Source organism: Miniopterus schreibersii (genome assembly GCF_964146895.1).
Source record: "Miniopterus schreibersii genome assembly, chromosome: 11".
Lineage (NCBI taxonomy): Eukaryota > Metazoa > Chordata > Mammalia > Chiroptera > Miniopteridae > Miniopterus > Miniopterus schreibersii.
The window spans coordinates 54,823,963-54,841,672 of NC_138111.1; the positions used below are offsets into that span (position 1 = coordinate 54,823,963).

The 17,710-nt window shown below is 42.7% G+C and overlaps 1 protein-coding gene across 1 annotated transcript in view; it reads left to right on the forward strand.

The window, feature by feature from the left end:
- The window catches only part of ADAMTSL1 (ADAMTS like 1), a 368,021-nt gene extending 351,361 nt beyond the window's left edge, over positions 1–16,660 (forward strand). The window contains exons 27-29 of the mRNA XM_081151642.1: positions 11,666–11,775; positions 12,587–12,807; positions 14,205–16,660. Of these exons, the coding sequence (XP_081007768.1) occupies positions 11,666–11,775; positions 12,587–12,807; positions 14,205–14,311 (438 nt within the window). The 3' untranslated portion in view covers positions 14,312–16,660. The remainder of the gene's footprint in view (positions 1–11,665; positions 11,776–12,586; positions 12,808–14,204) is intronic.
- Positions 16,661–17,710: the final 1,050 nt, after the last annotated feature.

Here is a 17,710-nt window from a genome sequence, read left to right on the forward strand (position 1 = left end):
TGACCTAATGTTATGTGTTTTATAATCAAAGAGGCATGAGCTCCCCCTTGCTCCTACCCTTGGGGGATATCATCTTTCTCTTACCTGGAAAAGTCCACTTCTGATAGCTCTCGTTCAGCCCAAGGCAGCTCTGCTTTTAGGCCCTTAACTTATTGGCAGCTTGTGAAATTACAATTGGGAACAGATCTGGCTACACATGGGAGAAATTTCTGTATTGTATCATTGAGGTCAATCAAGGGGACATACAGTGCACATTGATCATTCTCAGTAATTATTTTTTCTAAAAGAGAAAAATTGGTCTTTCCCATCAATACTCTCACCCTGTTATTTCTTCTAAAACCCCCTAGGCAAATATGTCTCAAGCTTTAATGTAAATCACCTGTGAATCTTGTTAAAAATGCTAATTCTGATATGGCAGGTTTGGAGTAAAGTTTTGGATGCTGATTTTTTTATTGAGGTATAATTGACAATAACATTATATTAGTTTCAGGTGTACAACATAATGATTCAATATTTGTATACATTGTGAAATGATCACCACAGTAAGCCTAGTTAACATCTGTCACCATACATAGTTACAAAAGAATATTTTTTTCTTCTGAGAACTTTTAAGATCTACTCTAAGCATACAGTATGCATTACGAATATACAATACAGTATTATTAACTATAGTCCCCAAGCTGTACATTACCTCTCTATGACTTTATTTATTTTCTTACTGGAAGTTTATAACTTTTGGCCCCCTTCACTGATTTTGCCTACGCTCACCCCCACCTCTGGAAACCACCAATCTATTTTTTGAGGGTTTCGGGGGGTTTTTTGGGTTTTTTTAGATTCCCCATATAAGTGAGATCATACACTATTTGTCTTTCTTCCTCTGGCTTATTTCACTTAGCATAATTCCCGCAAGGTCCATATGTGTTGTTGTAAATGGCAAGATGTCTTTATTTTATGCTGAGTAATAGTCCTGGGTGTGTATGTGTCACTTTCTTTATCCATTAATCCAGTGATCGACACTTAGCTTGTCTCCGTATCTCGGGCTACTGTAAATTACGCAGCAGTGAATATGGGAGTGCATGTATCTTTTTGAGTTTAGTGTTTTCAGTTTTTCCAGATAAATATCCAGAAGTGGAACTGCTGGATCAGAGAGTAGTTCTATTTTTAATTTTTTGAGAAACCTTAATACTGCTCTCTGTAGTGGCTGCACCAGTTTACATTCCCACAAACTGTGGAAAGGGCTCCCTTTTCTCCACACCCTCACCAACACGTACCTTTTTTATAAGACATTCTACCAGCTGTGAGGTGATAGTTCATTGTGGATTTCATTTCCCTGATTATTGGTGAGCACCATTTCATTTACCTGTTGGCCATCTGTAATTCTTCTTTCGAAGAAATATCTATTCAGATCCTCTACCCCTTTTTAAATTGGATTTTTGGGGTTCTTTGCTATTGAGTTGTATGAGTTTTCTTATGTATTTTGTATATTAACCCCTTATCATATATAGGATTTGCAAGTATTTTCCCCTATTAAATAGGTTGCATTTTTGGTTTTTGATGGTTTCCTTTGCTGTGCAGAAGCTTTTTAGTTTTATGTACTCTGCCTTGTTTATTTTTCCTTCTGTTGCCTTTGCTTTTGGTGTCAGTTTAAAAAAATTATTGCTAAGACTGATGTTAAGGAGATAGCGCCTGTGTTTTCTTCTAGGAGTTTTATGGTTTCCAGCCTTATGTTAAAGTCTTTTACCCATTTTGAGTTAATTTTTGTCTTATGTAAGGTAGTGGTCAGTTCCATGCTTTTGCATGTGGCTGTCCAGTTGTCCTAGCACCACTTATTGAAGAGGCTGTCATTTCCCCATTGTATATTCTTGGCTCATTTGTTGTAAATAAATTGACCGTATTTGTGTGGGTTTATTTCTGGACTCTAGTATGTGTCTGTTTTTATACCAGCACCATACTTTGTTGATTACTATAGCTTTGTAATATAATTTGAAATTGGAGAGTGTGATTGCTCCAGCTTTTTTTTTTCTTTTTCAAGATTGCTTTGGCTATTTGTGTCTTTTTTAGTTCCATACAAATTCTAGGATTGTTTGTTCTATTTCTTTGAAAAGTGGCATTGGAATTTTGATAGGGATGTTATGTAGATTGCTTTGTAATAGTGTATTTTAACAATATTAATTCTTCAAATACATGAGCATGTAGTATCTTTCCATTTATCTGTGTTTTCTTCCATTTCTTTTATTATTGTCCTGTAGTTTTCAGTACACACTTCTTTAAATTTATTCCTAGGTATATTTTTTTATGCAATTATAAGTGGTGGGAGTGGGCATCCTTGTCTTGTTCCTGATCTTACAGGAAAAGCTTTCAGCTTTTCACTCTCGAGTATGATGTTAGCTGTGGGCTTGTCATATATGGCCTTTATTATGTTCAGGTATGTTCCCTCTACACCCACTTTGTTGAGGTTTTTTATCATAAATGTTGAATTTTGTCAAATACTTTTTCTGCATCCATTAATATGATCATATGAGGATGTTAAACCATCCTTGCATCCCTGGAATAACTCCCCTTGGTCATGATGTATGATCTTTTTAATGTATTGTTGAATTTGGTTTGCTAATATTTTGTTGAGGATATTTACATCTATATTCTTTGGGGATATTGGCCCATAAACTTTCTTTTTTTGTGGTGTCTTTGTCTGGTTTTGGTATCAGGGTAATGCTGGCCTGGTAAAATGAGTTTGGAAGTGTTTGAGGAGGATTGGTATTAATTCTTTTAAAATATTTGGTGGTAGAATTCCCCCGTGAAGCCATCTGGTTATATACTTTTGTTTGTTGAGAGGTTTAGAATTACTGATTCAGTCTCCTTACTAGTAATCAGTCTGTTCAGATTTTCTCTTCATGATTCAGTCTAGATACGTTTCTAGGAATTTATCCATTTCTTCTAAATTTTCCAATTTATTGGCATATAATTGCACATAGTTTCTTATGATCCTTTGTATCAGTTGTAACATTTCTTTCATTTCTGATTTTGAGTTCTTTCTTTGTGAGTCTAGCTAAAGGTATGTCAATTTTGTTTCTCTTCAAAGAGCTAGCTCTTAATTTTTTTAGTCTCCGTTTCATGCATTTCTGCTCTGATCTTTATTTCCTTCCTTACACTAACTTTGGGCTTCATTTGTTCTTTTTATAGTTCACTAGGATGTAAAGTTAGGTTGAGATTTTTCTTGTTTCTTTATGCTGTGGACTTTCCTCTTAGAAGTTCTTATATATCCCGTAAGTTTTATTAGGTTGTATTTCTGTTTTCCTCATTTTTTTTCTCTGACTTCTATTTTGACCCATCTCCACATATTTGTGATTTTTCCAGTTTTCTTGTAATTGATTTCTAGTTTCATACCATTGTGGTCAGAAAAGATGCTTGATACAATTTCAGTCTTAAATTTATTACAACTTCTTTTGTGGCCTCCCATGATTTATTGAGAAGAATGTGTATGCTGTTGCTTTTTGGATGGCTGTTTTGTATATATTTTGGTAAGCCCATCTGGTCTAATGTGTCATTTAAGGCCAATCCATCCTAATTGATTTTCTGTCTCACCCTACTTACATCAATGGATAGATATTACATTCCCTTGGTGTTAATATAATGCTGTCCTTCTCTCCCTTTGGGTCTGTTAAAATTTGCTATATTTAGGTGCTCTTATATTAGGTGCATAAATATTTATAAATGTTTTATACTGACCCTTTTATCATGTAATGAACCTCTTTGTCTCATATTATAGTCTGTGTTTTAAAGTATTTTCTCTGATATAGGGATAGGAACTCGCTTTTTTTGGTTCTATTTGCATGAAATACTTTTCCATCCTTTCACTTTCATTCTGAAGTGAGTCTCCTGTAGGCACCATATCCATTCCACCACTGTCTTTTGAGTGGAGAATTTTTAGCTCATTTACATGTAAAGGAATTATTGATAAGTATGTACTTATTGCCATTGTTTTCATTGTATTCTGTTTTGTAGTTTGATTATATAGTGGCATGCTTAGATTATTTTCTTTTAGTTTGTGTATCTATTATAGGTTTTTATTTGTGGTTACCATGAGACTTACATATAACAACATATTTATAACAGCCTATTTTAAGTTGATAACAAGTTAGAATTTTAGAATGCAATCAACAGACACATATTTAACATCTTTTTACCACCAGAAAGGGAACCTGGCCCTTTGTGGGTCTGCCTAGGGCCAGCTGATAGTGTATGAGTCCTTGACAAGAAAGGGCTTAGCATAGAGGAAGCAACAGGAGAAGCTGGGGGGCCTTGGGTTAAGTTCAAGGGACTAACCTATGATGAGCTGCCGCTGCCCTGGTTGCAAGTCTCTTGGGCTCCCTTAAGAGTTTAGAAGACACATGCCTGTACAGGAAGAAGTGGGGAAAGGGAATGGTGGGGTTGGGGGGGTGCTTCCCAGAGGTAGAGCACATGCTAGGTCCCTTGTCTTGAGGGTTTTAGCAGAATATTAATCAGTTTTCTAGGTGTGCTGCGTCAGGGTCATCAGTCATCACAGCTGGTCCTGGTGTTGCTCACCTGGTTTTGTGTCTTTTCTGGGTCTGGAGCTAAAATACAACTGAGGTCTAAATGTTATTTCTAGGGAGGTGACCTTCTGTATCTGCTGTAAATTCCTCTTCATTTGTTCAGCTATCTGTTTCCCTATTCCACATGTCCTGTCTCATTTTAACTAAATTACTGTAGTCATAGTTATTTTTACTACTTTTAACCTTCATACTAGCTTTATTACTAATCCACAACCTTTTCTATTTATTTACCTGTGACATTTATACTTTTATTACTAATTAGCACCCTTTCCTTTCCCCTTAAAAAAGTTCCTTTAACATTTCTTATAAGGCTGATTTAACAATGATAAACTCCTTTAAATTTTGCTTGTGTGGAAAACTTTCTCCTTCAATCCTGAATGCTGATGGTATTAAGGTGTGTGTGGGGGGGGGGGGGGTCCTGTAGAAAATCTTTAAACAAGAGAAAGACACGTGGACATAGTTGCTTTTAACTTTTGGAATTTTAATTAAAAATGTATCTTAGTACAGTCTCTATGGTTTCACCTTGGAATTCCCTAGGCGTCTGTTTCCTTCCCCGGGTTAGGGACATTTTCAGCCCCTTCTCTCTTCTGTGATTGTTGGTCTGCTTGCTTGACGTTGTCTCATAAGTCCCCTCAGGTATCCCTTGTTTTCATCTGTTCTGAATTTTCAAGAGCTCTCAGGTGATGCCAATGCTACTGGTCCAAGAATCATATTTTAAATAGTAGCAAGGCTTGAGGAATTACAGGGAATTGTCTGCTCTCACAATCCTGTGGATACTTTCCTATTGGTAGGATTGCTGGGATGCGCCACAAACTATAGCTGGCCCCCAGTCTTCTACATTCCGCTCCTGTGAGAATGAGAACAGTAATAGTTTCTGACGAGAAAATCCTATGGAATGTCATGCAAATATCTGTTCCTTCATCAGCCTACCTCTTTGAAGTCTATGAAAACCATGCTTATGTTAGTCTAAGTAGACCTAAGACCACTTTCTCAGCTTGAACAATGTCTTCATTCATGTAATAATTTAACTTTCTCCTTTTAACACAACATACATTTAGGAGGCCACTGTCTTGGGTAGGGAGAAGGGACAAAGGCAACAGCAGCCCCAGAATGCTTGTGAGAGAATTCAGAGAGAGGTAGAAACGTGGCTGGAAAACAGGTGCCAGATCATGCGGAGTCTGGATTTTATTATTAATGCCACTTGGCTGAGGGTGAGGTAGGAGGGCACCGAGAAAGATTTTTAAACTGAAATGTCATGATCAGAGTTACACTTCGAAAAGATTATTTCATGACAGTATAGTAATTGAATTGGAAAGTGAACGAGAAACCCATTCTAGGTGACAGATTTGCTGATCAGCAGCGCATTTCCCTCCTTTAATCTGTAGGGAGCAGAGAAGACCCTATTTGCAATATGCAAAACCACACTGAGAACCTCACACCTGTAAGAATGACTGTTACCAAAAAGTCAGGTAACCTGTGTTGGTGAGGATGTGGAGAAAAGGGGACACTTCTGCTGTTCCTCAAAAAAATAGCATGACCGCAGGACTCAGCAATTCTACTTCAGGGTATTTATCTGGGGGAAAAAACAAATAAAAACACTAATTCAAAAAGTAATATGCACTCCTATGTTCACTGCAGCATTATTTACAATAACCAAAATGGAAGAAACCTGGGTGTTCATCAACAGATGAATGGAAGATTATATGTATATTACTCAGTCATAAAAAAAAAAAAATCTTGCCATTTGCAACATGGATGGACCTAAAGGGCATTATGCTAAGTGAAATAATTCAACAAGAAATACCATGCAATGTCACTTATATGTGGGATCTTAAAAAGCAAAGCCCTAGATACAGAGAGCAAACTGATGGTTGCCAGAGGGGAGGGCGTGCGGGATAAAAGGTACACACCTCCAGTTATTTAAAAACAAAAACACACACACAAAAAAAAAAAACTAAGTCATAGGGATGTAGCATACAGCATAGTGGAAATAATCAATACTTTAATGACTTCTTCTGGTGATAACATAAGGACTATAAACGTTGAATCACTATGTTGTACACCTGAAACTAATATAATATTGTATATCAACAGAAATTTTGGAACTGAAAATACAACATCTGTGTTGAAAATTTCACTAGAGGGGTTCAACAGCAACTTTAAGCAGGCAGGTTACTATAATTTTAGTATGTTATATGTAATCCCAATGGTAACCACAAATTAAGTACTGTATCTATACACAAAAGAAGGCAGTAATGGATGGAATAGAGGGGGAAAGCCATAAGACATCCATAAGTCTTATCAGTAATTAAATGTAAATGGGGGAAAAACTCCCCAATCAAAAGGCAGAGGTTGGCATAAGAGTTTAAAAACTCCAATTCTAAGCTATCTATGAGAGTCACTCTAAATCTAAAGACCAAAAGATGGAAAAGAATACTCCATGCAAAATAGTAACCAAAAGAGAGCTGGCCTGGCTATGTTAATATCAGACAAATTTTAAGTCACAATTGTTACAAGAGACAAAGAAGGAAATTACATCTTGATAACAGTTTCATTATATCAAGAAGTTACAACAATTATTAACATATACATAAACAGCAAAGCTCTAAAATACATAACTCAAACATTGAAGGAACTAAAGAGAAATACAGTTTTACAGTAGTTGGACACTTAAATACCCCACTTTCAATCATGGATAGAACCACCAAACAGAAGATCAAGGTAACAACACTATGGAACAGTTAAACCTAACAGTCATATACAAAACACTCTACCTAACAACAACAGGGACACATTTTTCTCAAGTGTACATTAAACATTCCCAGGACAGACTACATGTTAGGCTACAAAACAAGTCTAAATAAAAGAATGAAACTAGAATTTAGTAGCAGAAGGGAAACAGGAAAATTTACAAATATATAGAAAATAAACAACATACTCTTAAACAACTAATGGGTCAAAGAAGTCACAAGGGAAATTAGAAAATATCTTAAGACAAGTGAAAGCATGGGGTGCAGAGAAAGCAGTGCTAAGAAGAAAATTTACAGTTGTAAATACCTACATTAAGAAAGAAAGATCTCAAATCTACAGCCTAAATAGAGCAACTTTTAGCTGCATTGACTAAAAAAAGACATTATTAAAAATCTGAAATGAAAGTGGTAACATTGATTTTACAGAAATTTTAAAAAAAGATTATATGAGAGTACTGTGACCAATTATACACCAATAAATTAGAAACCCTAGATTAATGGACAAATTCCTAGAATCACATAACCCACCAAAACTAAATTGTGAAAAAATAAAAATATGAATAGACCTATGACTAGTAAAGAGATTGAATCAGTAATCAAAGACCTCTCAACAAAGAAAAGCCCTGGGTCAGATGGCCTCACTTATGAATTCTCCCCAATTCTTCTCAAACTCTTCCTAAAAATTGAAGGGGAGTGGACCCTAATACTTGCTCATTCTGTAAGTCCAGCATTACCCTGATACCAAAGCCAGCCAGAAAGTACAGGCAAAGAAAACTAACAACCAGTATTCCCTTCTAATTACTGATGCAGAAATCCTCAGCAAAATACAACCAAACCAAATTTAGCAGCATATTAAAAGGATTATAGATCCTGAACAAGTAGGATTTATTCTTGGAACGTAAGAACGGTTCAACATAGGAATCACCTTAAAATAGTAAAGACCATATATGAAATCCCACAGCCAACAACATACTCAGTGGTGAAGATGGAAAACTTTTCCCGAGATGACCAAGACAGGGATATGATTGCTGCTGCCTCCATTCAACATAGTGGGAGGGGCTCAGAGCGTTAGGCAAGAAAAAGAAAAGTCAAGCCATCCAAGTTGGTAGGAAGAAGTAAAATTATCTTAGTTCACAGATGACATGATCTCATATATAATAGCCCAAAAATAGCCTAGTAACAGAATTTTAGAGCTAATAAAATCCAACAAAGCTGCAAGATACAAAATCATAAAAATCAGTAGCATTTTATACACAAATAATAATTCAATTTATAATAGCACCAAAAATAATAAGTACTTAGGAATAAACTTAACCGAGGCAAAAGACTTGTACACTGAAAATCGTAAAACATCAATAAAAGAAACTAAAGACACAAATGAAAAGACATCTTGTGTTCATGGATTGGAAGACAATGTTAAGATAGCAATACTGCTCAAACTGATCTACAGATTTAATTCAATTCCTATCAAAATCCCAATGACTTTATTTGCAGAAATAGAAAGAATCCTAAAGGATCCCAAGTGGCCAAAACAATCTTTAAAAAGCAGAACAAAGTTGAAGGTCTCACACTTCCTGATTTCAAAACTTACCATGTAAAGTTACAGTAATCAAAGCAATGTAGCACTGGCATATGAACAGACAGACCAACGGACCGCACAGAGTAGAGTGCCCAGAAATAAACTCTTGCATATATGGTCAAATGAAATGTGCCAAGATCATTCAATGGGGGAAAAGACAGTCTTTTCAACAAATGGTGCTGGAAAAATTATCTACATGCAAGAGAATGAAGTTGGATCCTTACCTTACACCATATACAGAAATTAACACAAAATGAATCAAAGACTTAAATGTGAGAGAAATATAAAACTCTTACAAGAAAACAGGTAGGGGAGAAGCTTCATAACAACAGATTTCGCACTAAAAGCAAAGGCAACAGAAAAAAAGATAAACTAGATATCATCAAATTTAAAAGCTTTTCTTTATCAAAGGACGCTATCAACAGAGTAAAAAAGGCAACACAGAATGGGAGGAAATTCAGTTGATTCTTGAAAAATGCCAGGGTTAGGGGCGCCCACTCCCCACACCGTCAAAAATCTGTTTATAGCTTTTGACTCCCCAAAAACTGAAGTAGTCCCTTGGTACCCACAGTGCATTAATTCCAAGACCCCACCTCAGATACCAAAATCTGCAGATGTTCCAGTCCCCTATATAAAATGGCGCAGATCAATCCATACAGTTGGCCCCCACTGATCAAAAACAGTGCAGGTATTTATTGGAAAAAAATACTGATATAAATGTACTGGCACAGTTCAAACTTGTGTTGTTCCAGGGTCAATTCTATTTGTAAATCATAAATCTGATAAAGGACTAATATCCTGAATATACAGATGAGAACTCCAACGCAGCACAAAGACTTGAATGGTCATTTCTCTAAAGAATATGTACAAATGGCCAGTACACAAATGAAAAGATGTTAAACATCACTAGTAATTAGGGAAATGCAAATCAAAACCACAATGAGATACAACTTATCATTCATTAGGATTGTTATTATCAAAAAATATGTTGACCAATATGTGGAGAAACTGGAACCCTATACACTGTTAGCAGAAATATGAAATAGCACAACTGCTGTAGCAAATAGTATGGAGGTTCTCAAAAAATTAAACAGAATTACCTTATGGTCCAGCAGTTCGACTTCTGGCTGTATGCTCAGGAAAAAGGAAAGCAGGGATTTTAACAGATATTTGTACACTAATATTCATTATAGCATTATTCACAATAGCCAAAAAGTGAAAACCACCCACATGTCCACTAACAGAAGGATAAACAGAATGCGGTATATACTTACAATGGTCTATCACCTGCCTTGAAAATAAGAAATTCTGTATATGCTAAAGCATGGATGAACCGTGAAAACTTAATTTAAATGAAAGAAGCCAGACACAAAAGGGCAAGCACTGTATGATTCCACTTAAATGAGGTACCTTGAGTAATTAAGTCATAGAAACAAAGTGGAATAGTGGTTACCGGGGACTTGGAGAAGGGCGTTTGGGAGCTAGTGTTTAAGGGGTACAGGGTTTAGTTAGGGGTGACGAGGAAGTTCTAGAGATGATAGTGTTGATGGTGTACTACAACATGAATGTACTTCATGCCACTGAATTGTACATATAAAAATAGTTATTATCATACATTTTAACAAATTATGTATATATTTTATCACATTTTTTTAAAACTCCCAGTTGTTGGTGGCAAAGGGCATTTTTACCTAACCCTGCTGGGTCTCTGTGAACGAGAGTATCACACTGGACCCTTCAGAGCCCATCTCTTTATGCTCTGAGCTCACACCTTCTAGCATCACTTGGTCAAGCAGATGAGACTTGGTTAATGAGACTCTGGTATACTGGGCTATAGCAGGAGGAGCAGTAACTGGCTTTGGGCATGGTTGCCTGACCTACGAGACTACCTTTACCTTAAATCCTTTCCTTTAGTGGTTTTTAACCTTTGAAATCCTTTGAGCATCTGATAAAAGCTTGAGCCTCTTGCTAGAAAAATGTCAATAGACATAAGATTTCTGCTTATAATTTTAAGGGTTAACAGCTCCTCTGGGGTCCCCTACGAAGTCCAAAGGCCCCCAAGTTAAGGACTTTTGTTCTAAAGTGACCTCCAAGGGATATCTGTCCTCTTACTCAAGTAACAGATGTCAGCTAAGGGCGAGCTGCTTTTATATTTTACAGACACTGTTGTTAAGGGTATTTGTTGTGACAGACTCTGGCTCTGCCAACTCTAGGAAAAGCTTAACAATCTCCATGAGCACATATCAAGAGAATATAAGCAGGGACTAACTATACATACCTAAGTCTGCTTTTGTTCAGCCATCCTGGGTTTAACCTCGAAAAAATGAAGCCGAAGGAAGGAAAGAAGTGATGGACGTAGTTACTTGGATGAATTTAGCAAGAAAACAATAAACCAAATTACTCTCTGGAGTAAAGGAGGGACTGAGGGGCTCCTTTAGAGGTCTTTACCTTCCTGGCACATTATGCCAAGAAATCTTTCACATGTTTAATCTGGGAGGGGTGGACATTCTCTGATTGGCTCTACAACTACCATTAGGCATTTGCTGGCAGAATGCTCACAGACCTCAGGAAAGCTAACCGTTCCACTGTAGTGCAAAGAAAACATGCCAGTGAACATCCTTTAGTTGGCCCAAAGAGGGGCAAGATGAATGAACCGAAAGCCTCAGACGAGCCCCTGCACTTGTGTCCCATGCAGCCTGAGTACTGTAGCCTCCCCTTGACTTGGCTAATGTTCTATATATATGTCACCTTTTTCTGCTTCCCAGTGCAATGGGCCTTGCGTTGGGCCTCACCTCGCTGTGCAACACAGACAGGTCTTCTGCCAGACGCTGGATGGCATCACCTTACCGTCAGAGCAGTGCAGTGCCCTTCCAAGGTAAGAGAAAACCATGGACCTCCTACCCCAGCCCGTGTCAATAGCACAGAAAGATTGTGGCGAATGAATGTTTCTCCTCCAATCTCCCCCAGTCCCAGGGGTCAAATGCCCTGCCCTTTCACCTCAGTTGTCCGTAGGCCCTGGCCTCCCCAGAGGTAGAAGGCTCAGTGATGGTCTTGTACTTGAGGAATGGGCCAGGCTGGGCTCTCTTTCCTTGGAGATGAGTGCGTAGGTTCCTCTGAGGAAAACCTGATACCACAAGAGACCTGACTAGCCCCAGGTGGGCATGAGGTGAGGTCCACAAAGTGGCTACCATATCTTAAGGGCTTCAGCATCCCCCCACTCTCTTATTGAACTCCTCTAGAAGTTATGCTGATGTAAGGGCCTTTGTCCCTGGGTCTCTGCCTATCGTCTCTGTCTAGCCTCCATTTCCCGTCATACCTCCTTGTAAGTGTCCCCCTGGGGTGAGGGCTCACCACCCCCATGTAAGGCCCCAGCCCCTGAGACTGCATCCAGGGTCTGCCTCTGCCAACCACATCCCAGGTAGAGCTCATTGTCAGATCCTACAGTGAGGTAGACATTGTAGAGATGAGCAGTCGGAGTCCCAGTTAGAGGAAGTGGCCTCCTGAGATCTTATAGCCATTTGGTAACAGAGCAGAGATCAGAACCCAGATCGGGTAGCACTGGAAGGTCATGAGTTGCCCAGCATTCTTGGGTTTGCAGCATTGTTTTCACATATGCCCCACACACACCCAGTCTGGCTCCGGTCCCCACAGAGGCAGACCCTAACCCTGCCACCTTCCTCCTGCAGGCCCGTGAGCACCCAGAACTGCTGGTCAGAAGCCTGCAGCGTACACTGGAGGGTCAGCCTGTGGACCGTGTGCACAGCGACCTGCGGCAACTACGGCTTCCAATCCCGGCGTGTGGAATGTGTGCACGCCCTCACCAACAAGGCAGTGCCCGAGCACCTGTGCTCCTGGGGGCCCCGGCCCGCCAACTGGCAGCGCTGCAACATCACCCCATGCGAAAACAGTAGGTTCCAATCCCAAAGAGCCTTCCGCAGATTCCCTATAGGGCACTGGGTGCAGAGGGCAGTCTCTGGGCCCACACCTGAGCAGAGGGCATTGAATCGGGCTTCCCAAGAATTGTGAGCTAGGGCTAGAGTTGGGTATTTTTAGAGGGGTGCATGGGTGTGTACACATATTCAGCCTAAGGGCTTCCTCCTGGCCCTGAGACAGCCAGGCGCTGCTGGCCGACTGCCGGATGAAACCAGCCTCCAGCTCACCTATAGTCGGTTGGCTGGTGCGCACAGGGGATAACTGAACAGCGGCTCTTGGGGGAAGGCTACTACAGAGAAAGCACTGTTCACACTGAAACAGCACACAGAGTGCCTTCTGCTCAGTAGGCCCTGCACCCATCACGGCCCCCTGACCACCTCCTGCCTCCCCTGCGCCATGGGCACCAACCACACCGCCCTGCCCGTGGGATCTGACACTCATTCACGCCCTCCTCCCGCAGGCCCTCAACCCAGCACCAGCTTTTGTATCCCTGTAGGGTGGGAATCTATTTTTTCTTTTTTCTTCCTCTGGACCTAAAACAGATTGGAGGTGCTTCCCCACAGGGATAAGACAAAGCGTGAGGCAAAGAATAGGAAACTGACATAGTGCAGGACCGTCTCCTCCCAACAGGGCCTCACTGAGCATCAGATTCCCCCGAGGCAGAGTCCCGGTTGCTTTCTCTACACTGGGGAGGGATGGTCTTTGTGGTAGGAGCTCACCACACTCAGAACCAGTGTTCAATGAAAGTAATTCAGACACACACCGAAAAAAAAAAACCTGGACTCACATGTCAGATTTCCACAACCCCAGTCAGCACCAGTGTTGAAGAACCATGTAGTCCGTGCCAGCACTGAACTAGAGCCATGGTGTCCCAGTAAGGCCTGGTTATAGGGAGGAGCAGAGAGGCTCAGGTGGAAAATACGAGAGAACAAAGCTTCACAAGGGAAGGCAGGCTCAAGCTCCGGGGATGAGGCATCATCAGCCAGGGCCTCACTTACACGCTCCCTCGAAGTGGAACAAAATTTAGTCTTTCCAGGAACCATCTCAAGGAGAATCACTTGCGGTGATACCATGCGAGAAGACAAGCTTGCCTGGGAGGTGGACAGATCCAAAGAGAGGGAGCCGACAGGAAGGAGGGAGCTCGCAGATGGGCAGCAGCTGCAGCCCGTGGGTGGGGGCAGAGGGGGTGGGGGGTGGGGTGGCTGAGCCCCACTGAAGCAAGACCAGCCCAGAGGAGCTGGACAGCAGTGGCCCCTCCAGGACAGGTGTCTGGTGGCCAAGGCAGACCCCAGGAAGCACCCAGCTGGCCACAGCCATGAGCCTCTGTTTCACGGTTCCTTTCTGTCCCCCACCCCTCTCCTCCTCTCCCAGTGGAGTGCAGCGATACCACCAGGTACTGCGAGAAGGTGAAGCAGCTGCAACTCTGCCAGCTCAGCCAGTTCAAGTCTCGCTGCTGTGGAACCTGCGGCAAGGCGTGAAGACCGGCCCGGGGAGGACCTCGACCCTGCCGCGCAGAGGACTCACGCGACCGCCTCGGACAGAACTAACGCTTTCTTCGTTTTATTTATTTATTTCCCCCTCCCTGCCCCCAACCACACACTCCCTCGTCCAACCCCCTCCCGCCCCACCCCCGGACATGAGGACCCCAGCACGTCTTCTCTTCAGTCAGATGGAGAACAGGATGTTGGGAAAGGACAGGACAGAGGTCTAAAGGAGGTTGCAGAGCAGACCGAGCCAGACAGCGGGAGCTCCCTTGCAAAGTTGGCTCCCTTCCAAGCCTGGGTCCTGAAGAGACCTAGGAAGAGGCAGGCACACCCCTGGGGACAGCAGGGAGCCAGAGCTCCCAGCAGGCAGGAGGGCAGGGTCCCAGATGGTGACCCAGGCTTTGGACAACCACTGGGTCTTTCCCGTAGCGCAGTTAACGCAGGAGCGTGCTGCTCCTCTGTCGTCTCCTCCGCCTTTGCCCCTCGGCCCTGGGAGGGGCAAGCAGGGAGGGGACACCATGCTGAGGCAGAACCCAGCCCAGAACCCGGAGAACTCAGAACATGGACACGTAGGGTAGAGGAGGGCACAGTCCCAGTAGGCCTAAAGCACATGTTGCAGAAAATGAAGTAGCGAGGGCAGGGGACAGAAGCGAAAAGGAGCCTGTGTGTGTTCCTGGAGGAGGGGAGCTGGAGGGAGGCGGGGAGGGGTGAGCAGGCAGGAGGCTCCCAGCCTGGCTCTGACCCCTGTGCCTATGTGCATGGGACTCCTCAGGCTCAGGGGAGGGGATGCTCCAGTCAGCCACCCTCACAGGGCTCAGGCTTTGGTAAGGGACATGCCTCCTTGGGGTGGAGGGGAATCCCTGCTCCCCATGCTGTCTCAGTGAACTTTCTGCCTGTACAGCCACAGCAAAACCACCGCTGGCATCTCTTTATCTAAGTCTAGAGTCCCCCAGCCTGGAACTCACTGCTGATGTGAGCCAGGGGCATCTGAGCACGAACAGGCCGGGTTTTCTGCCTGTATGGCCTTTGCCGCCCCACTTAAGAGCCAGGGACTAGAGTCAGTTTCCAAAACCAACTCATTAATCAGTTTGCCAGAGAGCAGCCATCAGGTGATAGCAAATGACTTCATTCCAGAGCTGGCCAGGGCCTTAGGGGAAGACAGCTTGTGGGGGACCCCCAGACCACAGTGAGAGTCCCTCCTAGCTGGAGAGCAGTTGGAGTGGGGTGATGGGGTGCAGTGGCAAAGCCAAAGGGTAACGAAAGCTTCTAAAGCTGTCCTCAAAGGCTTTCAACCCATTCCCCCCACACAGTGAACTACCAGGAATCCACATTTACCACCAGTTTTGGTGATCTGGCAAATTGCTCGTTCAGCAAGTGACTTTAGACAAATTATTTTGGCCACCTCCCCAAGTGGCCACAGTTTAGCCGTCACGGCAAGCAGGTGGCCAGTCACTCATCCTTCAGAGAGCACCCCTCCCTCGGGGCCACCACTGGCATCAGGGCTGGGCTGCCAGCCAGCCTGGAAGGAAAGTTGAAGGGAGGCAAAGGTCAGCTGCGTCCTTCCCAGGTGAGCTATGGACAATTCGCTGGGTTTCTTTCTCCCTCACCACAAAAATGGGCTCTAAGAAATCATGTTACTAAAAATCAGTGTAATGTTTATTTAAAATAAAAGAGAATGTTTTCTATGTCTGTATATCTTTTGTGAATATTTATTAGGATTTCTTGTATAAAAAAAAGTGCAATATTAATAATTGTACATTGTCATCCAGAAAGCAAAGTATTTGGGGGACTTTTTAGTAACTTCCTGCAGTTGTGTTTCTGTAAACTCAGTGGTGATTATTATATTGTTCCTCTTTTTAATAGAACCTGATGTTTAACTCTGGATCCACTCACTGTGTACAGGATACATTGTAAAAACTAACATGGGATGATGGGGCAATAAGAGGGAATTCATTTGTGACACAATAGTTACACATGGAATGAATACGACAAATTCTATACTACTACTAATGTGGCTGATTATTTCTAGTTCAATAGCTATTGAAAACCATGGGCCAATATTCACATTTCCTACACAGCAGGTGTCCTCCAGCTCTGCCGCGTGCCGGGCTGGAGCCTCTGGAAGTGGGTTTCAGAGCCAGCTTGGAGGCCCTGGGTTTAGGGTAGGAAACTGTGTGCTCCTTGCATGACATGAATGTTCATTTACTGTTGTTCTGTGAATTGTGACTCAGCAGCACCCCAAGATTATTAGGGCTGCTGACTAATGTGGAAGGAGGCACTTCCTCCTCTAAAACACAAAACTGTATTTATATTTTTTGTACAGATAATACAGCTTATTTATTTAAACCGTGTCGTCTGAGTCTCTCTTAAGCTCAGCCCTCCCACCTTGTTTGGTGCAGGGAGAGAGGGTGGTCCCTGGCCACTTGTGTGTGTCTGGCTGGAGAGGAGGGACTGCAGCTTCGTGTGGGGACTCGGGGGCCCAGGCCTGGAAGGGCCAGCTCTGTAAATGGACCCAGAGGAGCTACGGCTGTGGATGTGCCGCCCTGACAATCATCTACTTACGGCCCTAGGTAGTGGGAACAGCGAGCACAGGCATCTCTGGGGGGATGAGACGCGGGTGCACGAGCCTCACTGCAAGCCGGGCTTCCTGCATGCAGTGCGCCGTGTGGAGTAACCGCATGCTGAATGCAGTCGTGCGTGTACACTACTGGAAGGGCCTAACATGTCTAGATTGCTGCCACACTTAATCCTCACATCAACCCTATAGTCATCTCCATTAACATGAGAAGGCCACGGTCACCAGGCCGGTGAAACGGATCCAAACTCCTGTGGTCTGGCTTTTCAGCCAGAGCCTTGCTCTTACCCACCATGCCGTCTCCAGCTGCTCTGTACATGTGCCAACCGTGCGTGGCCACTTCAGCGTGTGCCCATTCCTCTCCCCACTGCTTGGAGGTTGGTAGAGATGGCAATACATTTTACTGGGATTGTTATTTATCGTCCTCTAAAATCAATTATGGCATTCTTGGGCTCCTAGCTCCCTACTTTTAAATAAAGCTGTGGGAAGTGTTAAAAATAAAAAAGCATATTACAGAGCTCTTCACGAACAGGCTCTGGTGGAAGAGCAGCGTGTCCCAGGCCCAGACGATGGCCATGCACAGGCCTCTGTGAGACGCTCTGGAGGACCCCCCGCCGGGAAGCCGACCTCCAGCCTGTTTGCCAGCAACTGACTTCAACACGTCACACACTGCTGAGCAGCATGAAAATACACCAGAAAGCTCGTCTTGAAATTCCAATCATTTCCTAAGGCACTTTAGGTTTCGCCAATGCTAGAGCTAGAAATACATACCAGCAACCAAACAATGTGCTACAGAAACTCCAGTGGGGAGGGGATGA